The following is a 17174-nucleotide window of genomic DNA, read 5'->3' as shown; positions in this document are numbered from 1 at the left end:
TGCCTCATTAAGGTGTCCATTTGAGATTATTTTAAACCTAAGTAAATGTAGTGTGTGCAGTACTCTATATATTTTGTACCAATTGAGAACTTTGGTCTAATTCCCTGAGATCTGGATCTTCTCTGGATAATCATTATTTTAGCAGGTCCAGCCTGGACCTTATTTTAGCAGGTCCAGGCTCTGCTGTAGGCCATGTGCTGTCGGTGACAGCAGGCATAGGTCATCTGTGAAGAGTAGGCATTTAACCTCTGAATTGTGTAAACTAACACCAAGGGCTGAGGATTTTTCTAGAATAGTGGTCAATTCGTTGATGTAAATATTGAAGAGTGCAGGGCTCAGATGGCAACCCTGGCGAAGGCCCCGCCCCTGGTTAAAGAATTCTGTTATTTTCCTGCCAATTTTAATGCTGCACGTATTGCCAGTATATATTGATTTAATTATGTCATATGTTTGACCCCCTACACCACTTTCAATAACTTTGTAGAACAGTCCTGAATGCCAAATAGAATCAAATGCTTTTTGGAAGTTGATAAAGCAAGTGTATATTTTGGTATTATTTTGGTGGACATGTTTATCTGTCAGGGTGTGTCGGGTGTAAATATGACCAGTCGCGTGATGTTTTGGTATAAATCCAAGTTGGCTTTTACTCATTGTGCTTATTAAGGAAGTTTAGAACTCTTACATTTATAATACTACAGAAAACCTTCCCCAGGTTACTGTTCACACAAATTCCTCTGTAATTGTTAGGGTCAAATCTGTCTCCGTTCTTAAAGATTGGGGTTATGAGTCCTTGATTCCAGATGTCAGGGAAATAACCTACACTCAGGATCAAATGAAACAGTTTTAATATAGCCAATTGAAATTGTGCACTAGTGAGTTTGAGCATCTCATTTAGGATGCCATCAGGTCTGCATGCTTTTTAAAATTTGAAGGCATGAAGTTTATTATAGAGTTCCTGGTCAGTATTGGGGAGTCCAGTGGATTTTGATTGTCCTTTATAGCTTTTTCTAATCCATTCAACTTCTCATGAATTTGGCGTAATTCACCATTATTTGGGTCTCTGTGTTTTTTTTTTACTGCTAGATTGATGCCTGCTTCACTGTGAGTGAATGTGTGAATTCAGAAAGTTATCTAAGATTGTTTAGATATTTTGGTTACAGGTTGTGCTGTTTTGTGCCCATCTGTATGAATCTCTCATCTCACATTCTCTCTCTTTCTTGACCTCTCTCTTTCTTTCTCTCTCTCTCTTTCTTTCTTTCTTTCTTTCCTTCCTTCCTTCCTTCCTTCCTTCCTTCCTTCCTTCCTTCCTTCCTTCCTTCCTTCCTTCCTTCCTTCCTTCCTTCCTTCCTTCCCTCCCTCCCTCCCTCCCTCCCTCCCTCCCTCCCTCCCTCCCTCCCTCCCTCCCTCCCTCCCTCCCTCCCTCCCTCCCTCCTCCCTCCCTCCCTCCCTCCCTCCCTCCCTCTCTTTCTTTCTTTCTTTCTTTCTTTCTCTCAAGCGTTTGGGTTTGCTTCAAGTTGCTCTTAGTTCAGTAGCTCACTGAAACAATGTTGACGGTAAGAACAGCTGTTGTGAGTTGGTAGTGTTTTATCACATTTCAGTGTCTCTAGTCAGAACAGTAGTTTCAGAGTGGTGTTATTTCAGTGTGTGAACAGGGTGTTATTTCAGTGTGGTGTTATGATACTGAGGCACATCGCTGAGCGGTGACTCACTGTAACTTCTTAGACATGCTGACCCTCCCTCCCTCCCTCCCCCCCTCCCTCCCTCCCTCCCTCCCTCCCTCCCTCCCTCCCTCCCTCCCTCCCTCCCTCCTCCCTCCCTCCCTCCCTCCCTCCGCTGTCCTGACTGTAGCTAATCACTAGCTCAATGAATGTTTTTCTTTTAACAGGAAGAAAAGAAGGTCCAATACATAGAGAAAAAGGGGGAATGTCACTGTTTTGCTCTCTTGTATCACCTTGGCTTTTATTTAAAATATCAGTGTTTGGGTCTCTGGGGCAGCAAACCAATCATGACTGTAGCTTACTCTGACCCCACCTTCTGGAGAGAGGGAGAAATTCTGAGCTATGTTCGCTAGGTTGGTTACAATGTTTCCAACGCTGACATGCATGGATGTCTTTGTGAATTAATTCCACGTGACTGAATTTATAAATCCCACTGTTTCATGGTATTCAGAAAGCTTTGTAAGCAGGTTGAGAGGTTGACTTGTTGTCTTGTTTAGTAAATGTCAGTGCACTACATTGGAGCTCTAAGTGCACTACATTGGAGCTCTAAGAGCACTACATTGGAGCTCGGTGCACTACATTGGAGCTCTAAGTGCACTACATTGGAGCTCTATCTTGTATAGTGACATGTTACATCCAATGTTACATCCGTTTTATTAACATTCAGTGATAAACGTTTTATGGAATTTGCAAAGTTTGCTCACCAGGTATGAATCATAACTCCCACATCTGTAAAGGTTAGTAAAAATAGTTATTTACAAATTATGAAAAAAAATTAAAAATAATGTATTAATGATTCAAAATGAGTTATTTGTCCTCCTGTATTATACCATTAGTGTCAGTATGAACAAACTACATGCTCTGTGAAAACAGACGTTGAGCCATGGATTTCTGTTGCACCGTATGAGTAGTTTCACTAGATGGCGCTATTGTATGCTGCACAGGCCCAGAGACATCTCTGAAGAAGTTCTTATGAAAGTAAACATACGATAATAGCCTTAGGCCTGGTTTCCAGGAGCAAGATTAGATTAAGCCTGTAGATACTCCCTGACTAAAAAACAATGGAGATTCTTCATTCAAAGTGCTTTTTAGTCCAATCTCTGTCTGGGAAACTGGCTCTTAAAATAAAAAAGCACTTGATAATTTATAGCTGAGTGGTCTGAAGAGGTGTTGTGTTTCCATGGTAGACTATATGTTTTGAACCATCTATAATTCTGTTTTTAACCATGGTATAATTCTGTATTCTTTCCTTCTCAGATGAGCCCTGTGAAGATCTGAAACCACATAGCAGCCCCAGCCTGAGCCCCAATATGGACAACGAGATCACCGCCAAGGAGAGAGGAGTACTGGAGGAGAAGAACAAAAAGGAGACGATGGACAGATATCAGGAGGAGGAGGAGGTAGAGGAGGAGGAGGAGGTAGAGGAGGAGGTAGAGGACGTAGAGGAGGTAGAGGTAGAGGGGGAGGGGGAGGAGGTAGAGGTAGAGGAGGTAGAGGAGGATGAGGTAGAGGTAGAGGGGGAGGAGGTAGAGGAGGTGGAGGATGAGGATGAGGAGGATGAGGATGAGGTAGAGGAGGGGGAGGAGGAGGAGGAGGTGGAGGAGGAGGTAGAGGAGGAGGGGGAGGAGGAGGTAGAGGAGGTAGAGGTAGTAGAGGGAGGAGGGAGAGGAGGAGGAGGAGGAGGGAGAGGTAGTAGAGGAGGAGGTAGAGGAGGTAGAGGTAGTAGAGGAGGAGGTAGAGGAGGAGGTAGAGGAGGAGGGGGAGGAGGTAGAGGTGGTAGAGGAGGAGGGGGAGGAGGTAGAGGTAGTAGAGGAGGTAGAGGTAGTAGAGGAGGAGGGGGTAGAGGTAGTAGAGGAGGAGGGGGAGGAGGTAGAGGAGGTAGAGGTAGTAGAGGAGGAGGTAGAGGAGGAGGGGGAGGAGGTGGAGGAGGTAGAGGTGGTAGAGGAGGAGGGGGAGGAGGTAGAGGTAGTAGAGGAGGAGGGGGAGGAGGTAGAGGTAGTAGAGGAGGAGGGGGAGGAGGTAGAGGTAGTAGAGGAGGAAGAGGAGGTAGAGGAGGAAGAGGAGGTAGAGGAGGAGGGGGAGGAGGTAGAGGTGGTAGAGGAGGAGGAGGGAGAGGAGGAGGTAGAGGAGGTAGAGGAGGGAGAGGAGGAGGTAGAGGTAGTAGAGGAGGAGGTAGAGGAGGTAGAGGTAGTAGAGGAGGAGGAGGTAGAGGAGGGAGAGGAGGAGGAGGAGGTAGAGGTAGTAGAGGAGGAGGTAGAGGAGGTAGAGGTAGTAGAGGAGGAGGAGGTAGAGGTAGTAGAGGAGGAGGAGGTAGAGGTGGTAGAGGAGGAGGAGGTAGAGGTAGTAGAGGAGGAGGAGGTAGAGGTGGTAGAGGTAGTAGAGGAGGAGGTGGTAGAGGAGGTAGAGGTAGTAGAGGAGGAGGTAGAGGAGGTAGAGGTAGTAGAGGAGGAGGAGGTAGAGGTGGTAGAGGAGGAGGAGGTAGAGGTGGTAGAGGTAGTAGAGGAGGAGGTGGTAGAGGAGGTAGAGGTAGTAGAGAAGGTAGAGAAGGAGGAGAAGGATGCTATTCATTGATGTTATATTTTGGTGGTTTATAATCATCTGGTATGTTTATAACACTTTATGGCCCTTGACTTTGTATCCAGTTTTTAGCCTTGTACTGTATATATTTTACTCTTGTTTTAATCTATATCTTAATCTATATCTTAATGTATATTTAATGTATGTCTTTTACCCTTGAATTTTAATCTGCTGCTTTTTTTAAAAGACATTTCTCCTCAGGGATTAACAAGGTACCTGTCTAACTATGGGCCTTTGTAGCTCAGACAAGACTTACTTCTAATTAACCAATAAGGCCCGAGAGGGTACCACGGCTAAGAGCTGTATCCAGGCACTCCGCGTTGCGTCGTGCCTACGAACAGCCCCTCGCCGTGGTATATTGGCCGTATATCACATACACCTGAGGTGCCTTATTGCTATTATAAACTGGTTACCAACTCAATTAAAGCAGTAAAAATACATGTTTTGTCATACTAGTGTTATACGGTCTGATATACCATGGCTTTCAACCAATCAGCATTCAGGGCTCGAACCACCCAGTTTATAACACTGTATATATCTCTATGTAACTAGGAGGAGGAGAAGGGTAGGAGGGAGCAGCTGGAGCCTCTGTCTGAGGAGCAGGAGCTGGAGGAGTTGAGGAGTCAGGTCCTGCAGCTCCTCCTGGAGTTAGAAGGGGCCCGGGAGATATCCAACAAACACCAGGAGGCTTTCCACGAGCTGCAGGGTAAGCGAGAAGTCCCCGTGAAACCGCTAGCTAGTTATCTGTGGTGCATTAGCAGTGGTATGCGACGGTCACGCTATCTCCCCTGAGATCGCCAGCGACAGACTAGTCTCTAGGTCTGTCCTCGGTTCTTTGTAAATGTTTATCTCGGACAGGATCAGTTCCTCATCGTCCCTGAATAGAGAGCTGCATCATCGTTCTGGAAATGATGAGATAGTCAAACTGACTGAGACATTAGTACTGAGGACATAGTGAACACGCTAAGGCCTTAGTACTGAGGACATAGTGAACACGCTAAGACCTTAGTACTGAGGACATAGTGAACACATTAAGACCTTAGTACTGAGGACATAGTGAACACATTAAGACCTTAGTACTGAGGACATAGTGAACACGCTAAGGCCTTAGTACTGAGGACATAGTGAACACACTAAGGCCTTAGTACTGAGGACATAGTGACCACACTAAGGCCTTAGTACTGAGGACATAGTGAACACACTAAGGCCTTAGTACTGAGGACATAGTGAACACACTAAGGCCTTAGTACTGAGGACATAGTGAACACATTAAGGCCTTAGTACTGAGGACATAGTGAACACATTAAGGCCTTAGTACTGAGGACATAGTGAACACACTAAGGCCTTAGTACTGAGGACATAGTGAACACATTAAGGCCTTAGTACTGAGGACATAGTGAACACATTAAGGCCTTAGTACTGAGGACATAGTGAACACGCTAAGACCTTAGTACTGAGGACATAGTGAACACATTAAGGCCTTAGTACTGAGGACATAGTGAACACATTAAGGCCTTAGTACTGAGGACATAGTGAACACATTAAGGCCTTAGTACTGAGGACATAGTGAACACATTAAGGCCTTAGTACTGAGGACATAGTGAACACATTAAGACCTTAGTACTGAGGACATAGTGAACACATTAAGACCTTAGTACTGAGGACATAGTGAACACATTAAGGCCTTAGTACTGAGGACATAGTGAACACATTAAGACCTTAGTACTGAGGACATAGTGAACACATTAAGACCTTAGTACTGAGGACATAGTGAACACATTAAGACCTTAGTACTGAGGACATAGTGAACACATTAAGGCCTTAGTACTGAGGACATAGTGACCACACTAAGGCCTTAGTACTGAGGACATAGAGAACACATTAAGACCTTAGTACTGAGGACATAGTGAACACATTAAGACCTTAGTACTGAGGACATAGTGAACACGCTAAGGCCTTAGTACTGAGGACATAGTGAACACATTAAGGCCTTAGTACTGAGGACATAGTGAACACATTAAGACCTTAGTACTGAGGACATAGTGAACACATTAAGACCTTAGTACTGAGGACATAGTGAACACATTAAGACCTTAGTACTGAGGACATAGTGAACACGCTAAGGCCTTAGTACTGAGGACATAGTGAACACATTAAGGCCTTAGTACTGAGGACATAGTGAACACATTAAGACCTTAGTACTGAGGACATAGTGAACACGCTAAGGCCTTAGTACTGAGGACATAGTGAACACATTAAGGCCTTAGTACTGAGGACATAGTGAACACACTAAGGCCTTAGTACTGAGGACATAGTGACCACACTAAGGCCTTAGTCCTGAGGACATAGTGAACACACTAAGACCTTAGTTCTGAGGACATAGTGACCACACTAAGACCTTAGTACTGAGGACACAGTGAACACACTCAGCTCAATGCGTGCTGAGTTCAGTCTCAGTTGTCTACTCTAGCAGGCTCTCCAGTTGGGCCGGTCTGTGAATGACAGGCTCTCCAGTTGGGCCGGTCTGTGACTGACAGGCTCTCCAGTTGGGTTGGTCTGTGACTGACAGGCTCTCCAGTTGGGCCGGTCTGTGACTGACAGGCTCTCCAGTTGGGCCGGTCTGTGACTGACAGGCTCTCCAGTGGGGCTGGTCTGTGACTGACAGGCTCTCCAGTGGGGCTTGTCTGTGACTGACAGGCTCTCCAGTTGGGCTGGTCTGTGACTGACAGGCTCTCCAGTTGGGCTGGTCTGTGACTGACAGGCTCTCCAGTTGGGCTGGTCTGTGACTGACAGGCTCTCCAGTTGGGCTGGTCTGTGACTGACAGGCTCTCCAGTTGGGCTGGTCTGTGACTGACAAGCTCTCCAGTTGGGCTGGTCTGTGACTGACAAGCTCTCCAGTTGGGCTGGTCTGTGACTGACAGGCTCTCCAGTTGGGCTGGTCTGTGACTGACAGGCTCTCCAGTTGAGCTGGTCTGTGACTGACAGGCTCTCCAGTTGAGCTGGTCTGTGACTGACAGGCTCTCCAGTTGGGCTGGTCTGTGACTGACAGGCTCTCCAGTTGGGCCGGTCTGTGACTGACAGGCTCTCCAGTTGGGCCGGTCTGTGACTGACAGGCTCTCCAGTTGGGCCGGTCTGTGACTGACAGGCTCTCCAGTTGGGCCGGTCTGTGACTGACAGGCTCTCCAGTTGGGCCGGTCTGTGACTGACAGGCTCTCCAGTTGGGCCGGTCTGTGACTCCACTGCCACCATTTCATAATAAGGACAAATGAGATGGATGTGGTTATCTGTCCAAAGAGAGAGAGATCAATAAATATACTGTACATAATAAACATAGCATTACAATACATGGGTAATTTAGACATAATAATATCTAATTTCTGCAAAAAAAAGAAACGTCCCTTTTTCAGGACCCTGTCTTTCAAAAATAATTTGTAAAAATGCAAATAACTTTCCCATGCTTGTTCAATGAACCATAGACAATTAAAGAACATGCACCTGTGGAACGGTCGTTAACCCTAACCCTAACAGCTTACAGATAGTAGGCAATTAAGGTCACAGTTATGAAAACTTAGGACACTAAAGAGGCCTTTCTACTGACTCTGAAAAACACCAAAGGAAAGATGCCCAGGGTCCCTGCTCATCTGTGTGAATGTGCCTTTGGCATGCTGCAAGGCATGAGGACTGAAGATGTGGTCAGGGCAATAAATTGCAATGTCCGTACTGTGAGACGCCTAAGACAGTGCTACTGGGAGACAGGACGGACAGCTGATCATCCTCGCAGTGGCAGACCACGTGTAACAACACCTGCACAGGATCGGTACATCCGAACATCACACCTGCAGGACAGGTACAGGATGGCAACAACAACTGCCCGAGTTACACCAGGAACGCACAATCACTCCATCAGTGCTCAGACTGTCCGCAATAGGCTGAGGGAGGCTGGTCTGAGGGCTTGTAGGCCTGTTGTAAAGGCAGGTCTTCACCAGACATCACCGGCAACAACGTTGCCTATGGGCACAAACCCACCGACGCTGGACCAGACAGGACTGGCAAAAAGTGCTCTTCACTGACGAGTCACGGTTTTGTCACACCAGGGGTGATGGTCGGATTCGCGTTTATCGTAGAAGGAATGAGCGTTAGACCGAGGCCTGTACTCTGGAGCGGGATCGATTTGGAGTTGGAGGGTCCGTCATGGTCTGGGTCGGGATTGATTTGGAGGTGGAGGGTCTGTCATGGTCTGGGGCGGGATCAATTTGGAGGTGGAGGGTCCATCATGGTCTGGAGCGGGATCGATTTGGAGGTGGAGGGTCCGTCATGGTCTGGAGCGGGATCGATTTGGAGGTGGAGGGTCCGTCATGGTCTGGAGCGGGATCGATTTGGAGGTGGAGTGTCTGTCATGGTCTGGGGCGGGATCGATTTGGAGGTGGAAGGTCCGTCATGGTCTGGGGTGGTGTGTCACAGCATCATCGGACTGAGCTTGTTGTCATCGCAGGCAATCTCAACGCTGTGTGTTACAGGGAAGACATCCTCCTCCCTCATGTGGTACCCTTTATAGTGGAAATTTCCTGTATTTACCAAATCATGAGAACAAACCACACACAAGTCAGAGTTATCATAAAGTCCATCTTTAATTATATGAGCTCCATCACAACCCTGTGACTCTCAGATCAATTCAGTGTCTATAAATTAATTCTCTGAGAGTCCTTACACTTGCAACTGAGATTCTTTATAGCAAAGACACACATAGCCAGACAGCATTGGCTATAAATTATCGTTCAGCTTTGTCTCCTAAACTATGTTCTTATCTCGCTCTCAGGACCATAAAACAAAACCTCATCAACAGGCATATATCAAATACACCCCTCCTGGACAAGATCACAGAGACACAGTGACTGGCACACAGACATTGTGGTGCCAAGAGATAATTGGTTCCCGCTCAATCATCCTTTAACATGGTTTAAAAGATATGTTTACATATGAAGACAAGCTTGACCCCTCCACTCTCTGCAGCCCAAGTAACTGACCCCATGACAGAGAACAGATACCTGCAAATGGTCACCACTATAGTACAACAAGATACATTCTGATGAGAAGTAACTCACAAGCATATAATGAAAATAAAACATCTTATCTATGTTACCCAACTATTTTGATTATTCCCCAACACCTTCCTGCAGTCTCATCCTGACATGACCCTCCAGCATGACAATGCCACCAGCCATACTGCTCGTTCTGTGCATGATTTCCTGCAAGACAGGAATGTCAGTGTTCTGCCATGGCCAGCGAATAGCCCGGATCTCAATCCCATTGAGCACGTCAGGGGCCTGTTGGATCGGAGGGTGAGGGCCAGAATTCCTCGCCGGAAATATCCGGGAACTTGCAGGTGCCTCGGTGGAAGAGTAGGGTAACATCTCACAGCAAGAACTGGCAAAACTGGTACAGTCCATGATGCACTGCAGTACTTAACGCAGCTGGTGGCCACACCAGATACTGACTTTTACTTTTGATTTTGACCCCACTTTGTTCAGGGACACATTATTCCATTTCTGTTAGTCACATGTCTGTGGAACTTGTTCAGTTTATGTCTCAGTTGTCGAATCTTGTTATGTTCATACAAATATTTACACATGTTAAGTTTACTGAAAATAAACACAGTTGAGAGGACGTTTCTTTTTATTGCTGAGTTTAGTAAAGGACTATATAACGCATAGCAACCACTAACAACAATTGTAACACCAGCTCACTTCTGTCCACACATTCTGTTACACATGTCCCCTTGGATAGAGCCTCTGACCTGAACAGGCAGAAGGGCTGTCAGGTGTCCCCCTAGCGACCTGAATGCCTCTAAACATATCAGTGGCCTGGTCACAGAGGTCACTTGGATTTTGAGGGGCAGGCTTATGACCCCTCTTGTCTCTCTGACACATTCAGGGGATGGGGTGTCCTAGACCGCATTGTGATGTCATCACTCCCCGTTCGCTGGGGACGGGAAGTCTGGGATACTCCCATTGGGCCCCACCCACCAGGCATGCTCAGCTGTTCTTCAGGCCCACTGCTGACACACACACACACACACACACACACACACACACACACACACACACACACACACACACACACACACACACACACACACACACACACACACACACACACAGCTTCACCCCACCCACTACAGCTGTTCCCCTCTCCATGCCTCTAGGTATCCATGGTGACCACCCAATCAAGGCTGAGGTGTGGAGAGGAGGTCCTAACTTAGGTCCTCACATAGAATGTCCCTGTAGAGTGATTTGCTACTCTCTCTCTCTCCCTCTCCCTCTCGCTCTCTCTCTCATTTCTCTCTGTCTCTCTGTCTTGCTCTCTTTCGCTCTCTCTTGCTCTCTTTCGCTCTCTCTCTTGCTCTCTTTTGCTCTCTCTCTTGCTCTCTTTCGCTCTCTCTCTCTTGCTCTCTTTCGCTCTCTCTCTTGCTCTCTTTCGCTCTCTGTCTCTTGCTCTCTTTCGCTCTCTGTCTCTTGCTCTCTTTCGCTCTCTCTCTCTTGCTCTCTTTCGCTCTCTGTCTCTTGCTCTCTTTCGCTCTCTGTCTCTTGCTCTCTTTCGCTCTCTCTCTCTCTTGCTCTCTTTCGCTCTCTCTCTCTCTTGCTCTCTTGCTCTCTCTCTCTCTGTGTGCCCCATACAGGTCTATTGGAGGATGAGCGTTTGACCAGCGCTCATCAGGCAGAAGCCTTCGCACGACAGGTCCACAACCTGCAAGGTACTGTCTGCAGCCATGTAGGCCCTCTGACTAAATGTGCATTTCATTAATGTAAATTTCTACCGAGGACGGACTTGGACCAGAATTCGTCCCAGGCCTTTTTTAACACACTGGCCCATTATTCTCCTCGAGGCCCCCGCACTGGTCCATTTACAATTATTAGCTAAATAATTTTTATTTCTACACCAGGGTTATTTCCATAATACTGAAATACTGAAGTGTCATGTACTGTAATATGTACCTAACTTTAACACAGAGACTGCATGTCATGCTAACTTTAACATAGAGACTGCATCTCTTGCTAACTTTAACACAGAGACTGCATGTCATGCTAACTTTAACACAGATACTGCATGTCATGCTAACTTTAACACAGAGACTGCATGTCATGCTAACTTTAACACAGAGACTGCATGTCATGCTAACTTTAACACAGAGACTGCATGTCATGCTAACTTTAACATAGAGACTGCATCTCTTGCTAACTTTAACATAGAGACTGCATGTCATGCTAACTTTAACATAGAGACTGCATGTCATGCTAACTTTAACATAGAGACTGCATGTCATGCTAACTTTAACATAGAGACTGCATGTCATGCTAACTTTAACATAGAGACTGCATGGCATGCTAACTTTAACATAGAGACTGCATGGCATGCTAACTTTAACATAGAGACTGCATGTCATGCTAACTTTAACATAGAGACTGCATGGCATGCTAACTTTAACATAGAGACTGCATCTCATGCTAACTTTAACACAGATACTGCATGTCATGCTAACTTTAACATAGAGACTGCATGTCATGCTAACTTTAACCCAGACTGCATGTCATGCTAACTTTAACATAGAGACTGCATGTCATGCTAACTTTAACCCAGACTGCATGTCATGCAAACTTTAACATAGAGACTGCATGTCATGCTAACTTTAACATAGAGACTGCATGTCATGCTAACTTTAACATAGAGACTGCAAGTAGGAAACAAATTCATGAAATGTCAATTCATCAATATCCAATCAGCATATGGAATTCCGTTGTCTCTAATAGGACGGAAAGTGTGTGATTGACTATAACGTGTTAAAGGTGTAGGTCATCATATATCTCATGGGGATCTCAGTCTGCATATTACCAATAGTTGCATCAGCTAATACTACAAATTACACAGAACTTTTCTCACAGGCACACCCATACGCACGCACGCACGCACACGCACGCACGCACGCACACACACACACACACACACACACACACACACAGTTCTCATATCTCCCTCTCATGACTATACCAACTCCTTAAAGCTCTGAACCAGCACACCTTATGATTGGTTGATTAGTTTAATCAGGTGTGGGTTTGATGATCAGTTGAATCAGGTGTGGGTTTGATGATTTGTTGGTTTGGGTTTGATGATTAGTTGAATCAGGTGTGGGTTTGATGAATAGTTGAATCGGGTTTGGGTTTGATGATCAGTTGAATCAGGTTTGGGTTTGATGATTAGTTGAATCAGCTGTCCGATGATTAGTTGATAAATTGAATCAGGTTTGAGTTTGATGATTTGTTGATAAGTTAAATCAGGTGTGCTAGATCGGAAATAGATGAAGCGGAACAGCCAAGGTACCCGAAGGAGCGTTTTGATAAACGCTGTCGTAACGACAGACATCTAAGCCCCTGTTCCTGTTTGTTTGTGTGTGTCCTCCCCTGTAGCCCAGCTGCGTTTGGTACAGGAGGAGATTGACTCTCTGGAGGAGGAGAAAAAGAGCGAACTGATTGAGGCCCACGAGGAGCTACGCCTGGCCCAGGAGGAGGTGCTGCTTTATTTTACTTGTAATATTTCACATTAAGGTGACTACTTTAAGCTATTCCACTTTACATTAGGATACTTTACGTTACTAGTTCCAGAACTGTGTATGTGTTCTCTGCGAGTTCTAGGGATGGTGAGTTCGTGACGGTTCCTTTGCTTGCGTTGAAGGTGCTGCTGCTGAGATTGATTTATTCATTAATTCAATGCAGGTGCTACTGCTGCAGCAGGCGGCGGAGGAGTCAGCGGCTGAGAGGGAGAACGACATCGCCTCCCTACAGGAGGAGCTTTGTCGCCATCAGGCCGAGCTGGGGAGGCTCAACGAGGAGGCACAGGAGTACGAGCTGGAGATCACCACGCTCCGTGCCGAGATCAGCATGAAGAGTCAGAGGAGAGAGGAGGAGAGGAGAGGAGGTGAGAGAGCTTTAGGGGAAGTGGTGGGGAGAGGATGGGGAGGAGAGGACAGGAGAGGAGCTGAGAGACAGTGGAGGAGAGGTGGGAGAGAGGGGAGGAGGTGGGAAGGAGATGGGGAGAGGAGAGGAGGGACAGGAGAGGAGCTGAGAAAGAGTGGAGGAGGAGAGGTGGGAAAGAGGGGAGGAGGTGGGGAGGAGGTGGGGAGAGGAGGAGGGACAGGAGAGAGAGCAGGAGAGGGGAGGAGGTAGGGAGAGGAGAGGAGGGACAGAGGAGAGGAGGGACAGGAGAGGAGAGGAGGGACAGGAGAGAGAGGAGGGACAGGAGAGAGGGCAGGAGAGGGGAGGAGGGGCAGGAGAGGGGAGGAGGGACAGGAGAGGGAGGAGGGACAGGAGAGAGAGGAGGGACAGGAGAGAGAGGAGGGACAGGAGAGGGAGAAGGAGGGACAGGAGAGGGGAGGAGGTTGGAAGGAGGTTGGGAGGAGGTGGGGAGAGGAGAGGAGGGACATGAGAGAGAGAAGGAGAGGGGAGGAGGTTGGGAGGAGGTGGGGAGAGGAGGGACAGGAGAGAGAGAGGAGGGAGGAGAGGAGAGAGACAGAAGTAGGAGCTGGAGATCATCACGTGGCAAGACGAAATCTGGGAAGGTCATCACAGTACATTTGCTGATCTTATGTCCACCAGCCAGGTCAAAGCAACATCAGCAAACAACTTGTGTAAAGCCATCCTTCCCTGAGTCACATCCTAACCCTCTCTACAAGAGCACAGCAGTGATGTCATGTATTGGGAGAGAGTCCCTGATGTCACCGTGCCTCCCCCCCTGCCTTGCCTCATTCCCTGACAAACTCAGTGTGACATCACCCTTCTGGTATCCCAAACACACACCCCCTCTCCCCCACCACCACCCCTGCAGCTCACTTTGAGAGAGCAAGCGGTGGGGTGTAAAACACATTTGTAATGCTGCAGCCTTTTCCTCAACCCATTTTATTAAACCCCAGCCTTGATCTATGTGTTTGACTGTGAGATGCTAACCATCAGGGGCAGACTGGGACCAGATATTGTCCCTGGCATTTCTAACATACTAGCCCATTTGTCTCCTTGAAGCCCCTACACCGGCCCATTTTTTATTTTACTTGAGTCCCCTATTATTAGCCAGATATTCTTCCGTTTGCGTATAAAACCAAGTTATATGGGCAAAAAAATGGACCAGCCACCTGGCATTTTCCTGAAATGCCAGATGGCCAGTCCGCCTCTGCTAACTATGATGCAACCAGCAATAACACAACCAGCATCTGATGCATAGGATGACCAGGGAGGTTAACTTGAAGTGTGTGAGTTGGGCCCTTTTCCTGTCCTGTCCATTCAGAATGTAAGGAGCACGTTTCAGTATTAAGAAAAATGTATGAAGTAAAAAGTAAATGCATGTCTTAAGGAATGTAGTGAAGTAAAAGTAAAAGTTGTCAAAAATATAAATAGTCAAGTAAAGTACAGACACCATAAAAACTACTTAAGTGGTACTTTAACATATTTTTACTTAAGTACTTTACACCTCTAGGTTTGGATCACAGGTTTATAGGTGTCACATTCCAGTCTGACGTTAGGTATACACACACCAGGTCTTTGTTTTTCTGGGTCTCTCATTGTGTCTCTTGACTATTTATAAGGTGCATGGGCGTGTACAACGGGATGAATAGTTTTGAGGGGTAGGCCACATGAGTATAGACTCAGAGTTGATACTTTGTGTAAAGTGTTTACCTGTGGCTGAACCTGTGTTGCTAGTACCTCCCCATTTTCACTTTGTTTCAGACCATTTTCTCCTGGGTCGCACCTAATGAACACGACCCTGGGGTGTGATGGTCCTGTGTTGTCCTGACTCCTGTACCTGTCCTGACTCCTGTACCTGTCCTGTACCTGTCCTGACTCCTGTACCTGTCCTGACTCCTGTACCTGTCCTGACTCCTGTACCTGTCCTGACTCCTGTACCTGTCCAGACTCCTGTACCTGTCCTGACTCCTGTACCTGTCCTGACTCCTGTACCTGTCCTGACTCCTGTACCTGTCCTGACTCCTGTACCTGTCCTGTACCTGTCCTGACTCCTGTACCTGTCCTGTACCTGTCCTGACTCCTGTACCTGTCCTGTACCTGTCCTGACTCCTGTACCTGTCCTGACTCCTGTACCTGTCCTGACTCCTGTACCTGTCCTGACTCCTGTACCTGTCCTGACTCCTGTACCTGTCCTGACTCCTGTACCTGTCCAGACTCCTGTACCTGTCCTGACTCCTGTACCTGTCCTGACTCCTGTACCTGTCCTGTACCTGTCCTGACTCCTGTACCTGTCCTGTACCTGTCCTGACTCCTGTACCTGTCCTGTACCTGTCCTGACTCCTGTACCTGTCCTGACTCCTGTACCTGTCCTGACTCCTGTACCTGTCCTGACTCCTGTACCTGTCCTGTACCTGTCCTGACTCCTGTACCTGTCCTGACTCCTGTACCTGTCCTGACTCCTGTACCTGTCCAGACTCCTGTACCTGTCCAGACTCCTGTACCTGTCCAGACTCCTGTACCTGTCCTGACTCCTGTACCTGTCCTGACTCCTGTACCTGTCCTGTACCTGTCCTGACTCCTGTACCTGTCCTGACTCCTGTACCTGTCCTGACTCCTGTACCTGTCCTGGCTCCTGTACCTGTCCTGACTCCTGTACCTGTCCTGACTCCTGTACCTGTCCTGACTCCTGTACCTGTCCTGACTCCTGTACCTGTCCTGTACCTGTCCTGACTCCTGTACCTGTCCTGACTCCTGTACCTGTCCTGACTCCTGTACCTGTCCTGACTCCTGTACCTGTCCTGTACCTGTCCTGACTCCTGTACCTGTCCTGACTCCTGTACCTGTCCTGACTCCTGTACCTGTCCTGTACCTGTCCTGACTCCTGTACCTGTCCTGACTCCTGTACCTGTCCTGGCTCCTGTACCTGTCCTGACTCCTGTACCTGTCCTGACTCCTGTACCTGTCCTGACTCCTGTACCTGTCCTGACTCCTGTACCTGTCCTGGCTCCTGTACCTGTCCTGGCTCCTGTACCTGTCCTGTACCTGTCCTGGCTCCTGTACTGTCCTGACTCCTGTACCTGTCCTGGCTCCTGTACTGTCCTGGCTCCTGTACCTGTCCTGGCTCCTGTACCTGTCCTGGCTCCTGTACCTGTCCTGGCTCCTGTACCTGTCCTGACTCCTGTACCTGTCCTGACTCCTGTACCTGTCCTGACTCCTGCACCTGTCCTGACTCCTGTACCTGTCCTGACTCCTGTACCTGTCCTGACTCCTGTACCTGTCCTGACTCCTGTACCTGTCCTGACTCCTGTACCTGTCCTGACTCCTGTACCTGTCCTGACTCCTGTATCTGTCCTGTGTGTTCAGGAGACGTAGAAACACTGAAGCAGGAGTGTGTCACGTTGAGGGAGGAGTGTGAGACATTGAAGAATGACAACAGACGTCTGACTGAGAAACTACAGCTGCAGAGGACAGGGTGAGAAAATCTTCTTCTTCTAGTTATTTTTGTTCTTGTTTCTCTTGTTCTTGTTGTTCTTCATCTTCTTGTTTTTCTTTAAATTGTTCTTGTGTTTCTTGTGTTTCTTGTGTTTCTTGTTCTTCTTGAGATTCTTTTTCTTGTTCGTGTTCTTTTCCTTCTCCTTGTTATTGTTCTCCTTGTTTTTGTTCTTAATATGTTTTTCTTATTTTCTTTTTTATCTTCTTATTGCTGTTCTTGTTATTCTTTGTGATCTTCTTGATCTTTATCTTCTTGTTCTGGTTCTTCTTATTCTATTTTTTCTTGTTGATCTTCTTGTTCTTTTTTAAATTTTAAAATTTTGCTTCTTCTTGATTTTCTTGAACTTCTTGTTTTTATTCTTCTTGTTATTGTTCATTTTCA

At 47.1% G+C, this 17174-nt stretch overlaps 1 protein-coding gene across 7 annotated transcripts in view; it reads left to right on the top strand.

Annotated features, from left to right (window-relative positions):
- LOC135508964 (coiled-coil domain-containing protein 136-like) overlaps positions 1 to 17174 on the top strand; it is a 53348-nt gene that overhangs the window by 25987 nt on the left and 10187 nt on the right. For 6 of the 7 annotated variants that reach the window (XM_064929201.1, XM_064929203.1, XM_064929202.1 and 3 more), the window contains 6 exons: positions 2976 to 3118; positions 4848 to 5001; positions 10972 to 11046; positions 12755 to 12855; positions 13061 to 13262; positions 16664 to 16772. In XM_064929201.1, coding sequence (XP_064785273.1) covers positions 2976 to 3118; positions 4848 to 5001; positions 10972 to 11046; positions 12755 to 12855; positions 13061 to 13262; positions 16664 to 16772 — 784 coding nt within the window. Of the gene's footprint in view, positions 1 to 1490; positions 1554 to 2975; positions 3119 to 4847; positions 5002 to 10971; positions 11047 to 12754; positions 12856 to 13060; positions 13263 to 16663; positions 16773 to 17174 lie in introns of those variants that run through there. The other variant, XM_064929205.1, reaches the window with a different exon arrangement.

Source organism: Oncorhynchus masou, chromosome 22 (genome assembly GCF_036934945.1).
Source record: "Oncorhynchus masou masou isolate Uvic2021 chromosome 22, UVic_Omas_1.1, whole genome shotgun sequence".
In the NCBI taxonomy this organism is placed as follows: domain Eukaryota; kingdom Metazoa; phylum Chordata; class Actinopteri; order Salmoniformes; family Salmonidae; genus Oncorhynchus; species Oncorhynchus masou.
Note: the sequence above shows the minus strand (reverse complement) of the source record. Positions and strands in the feature narration are given on the sequence as shown.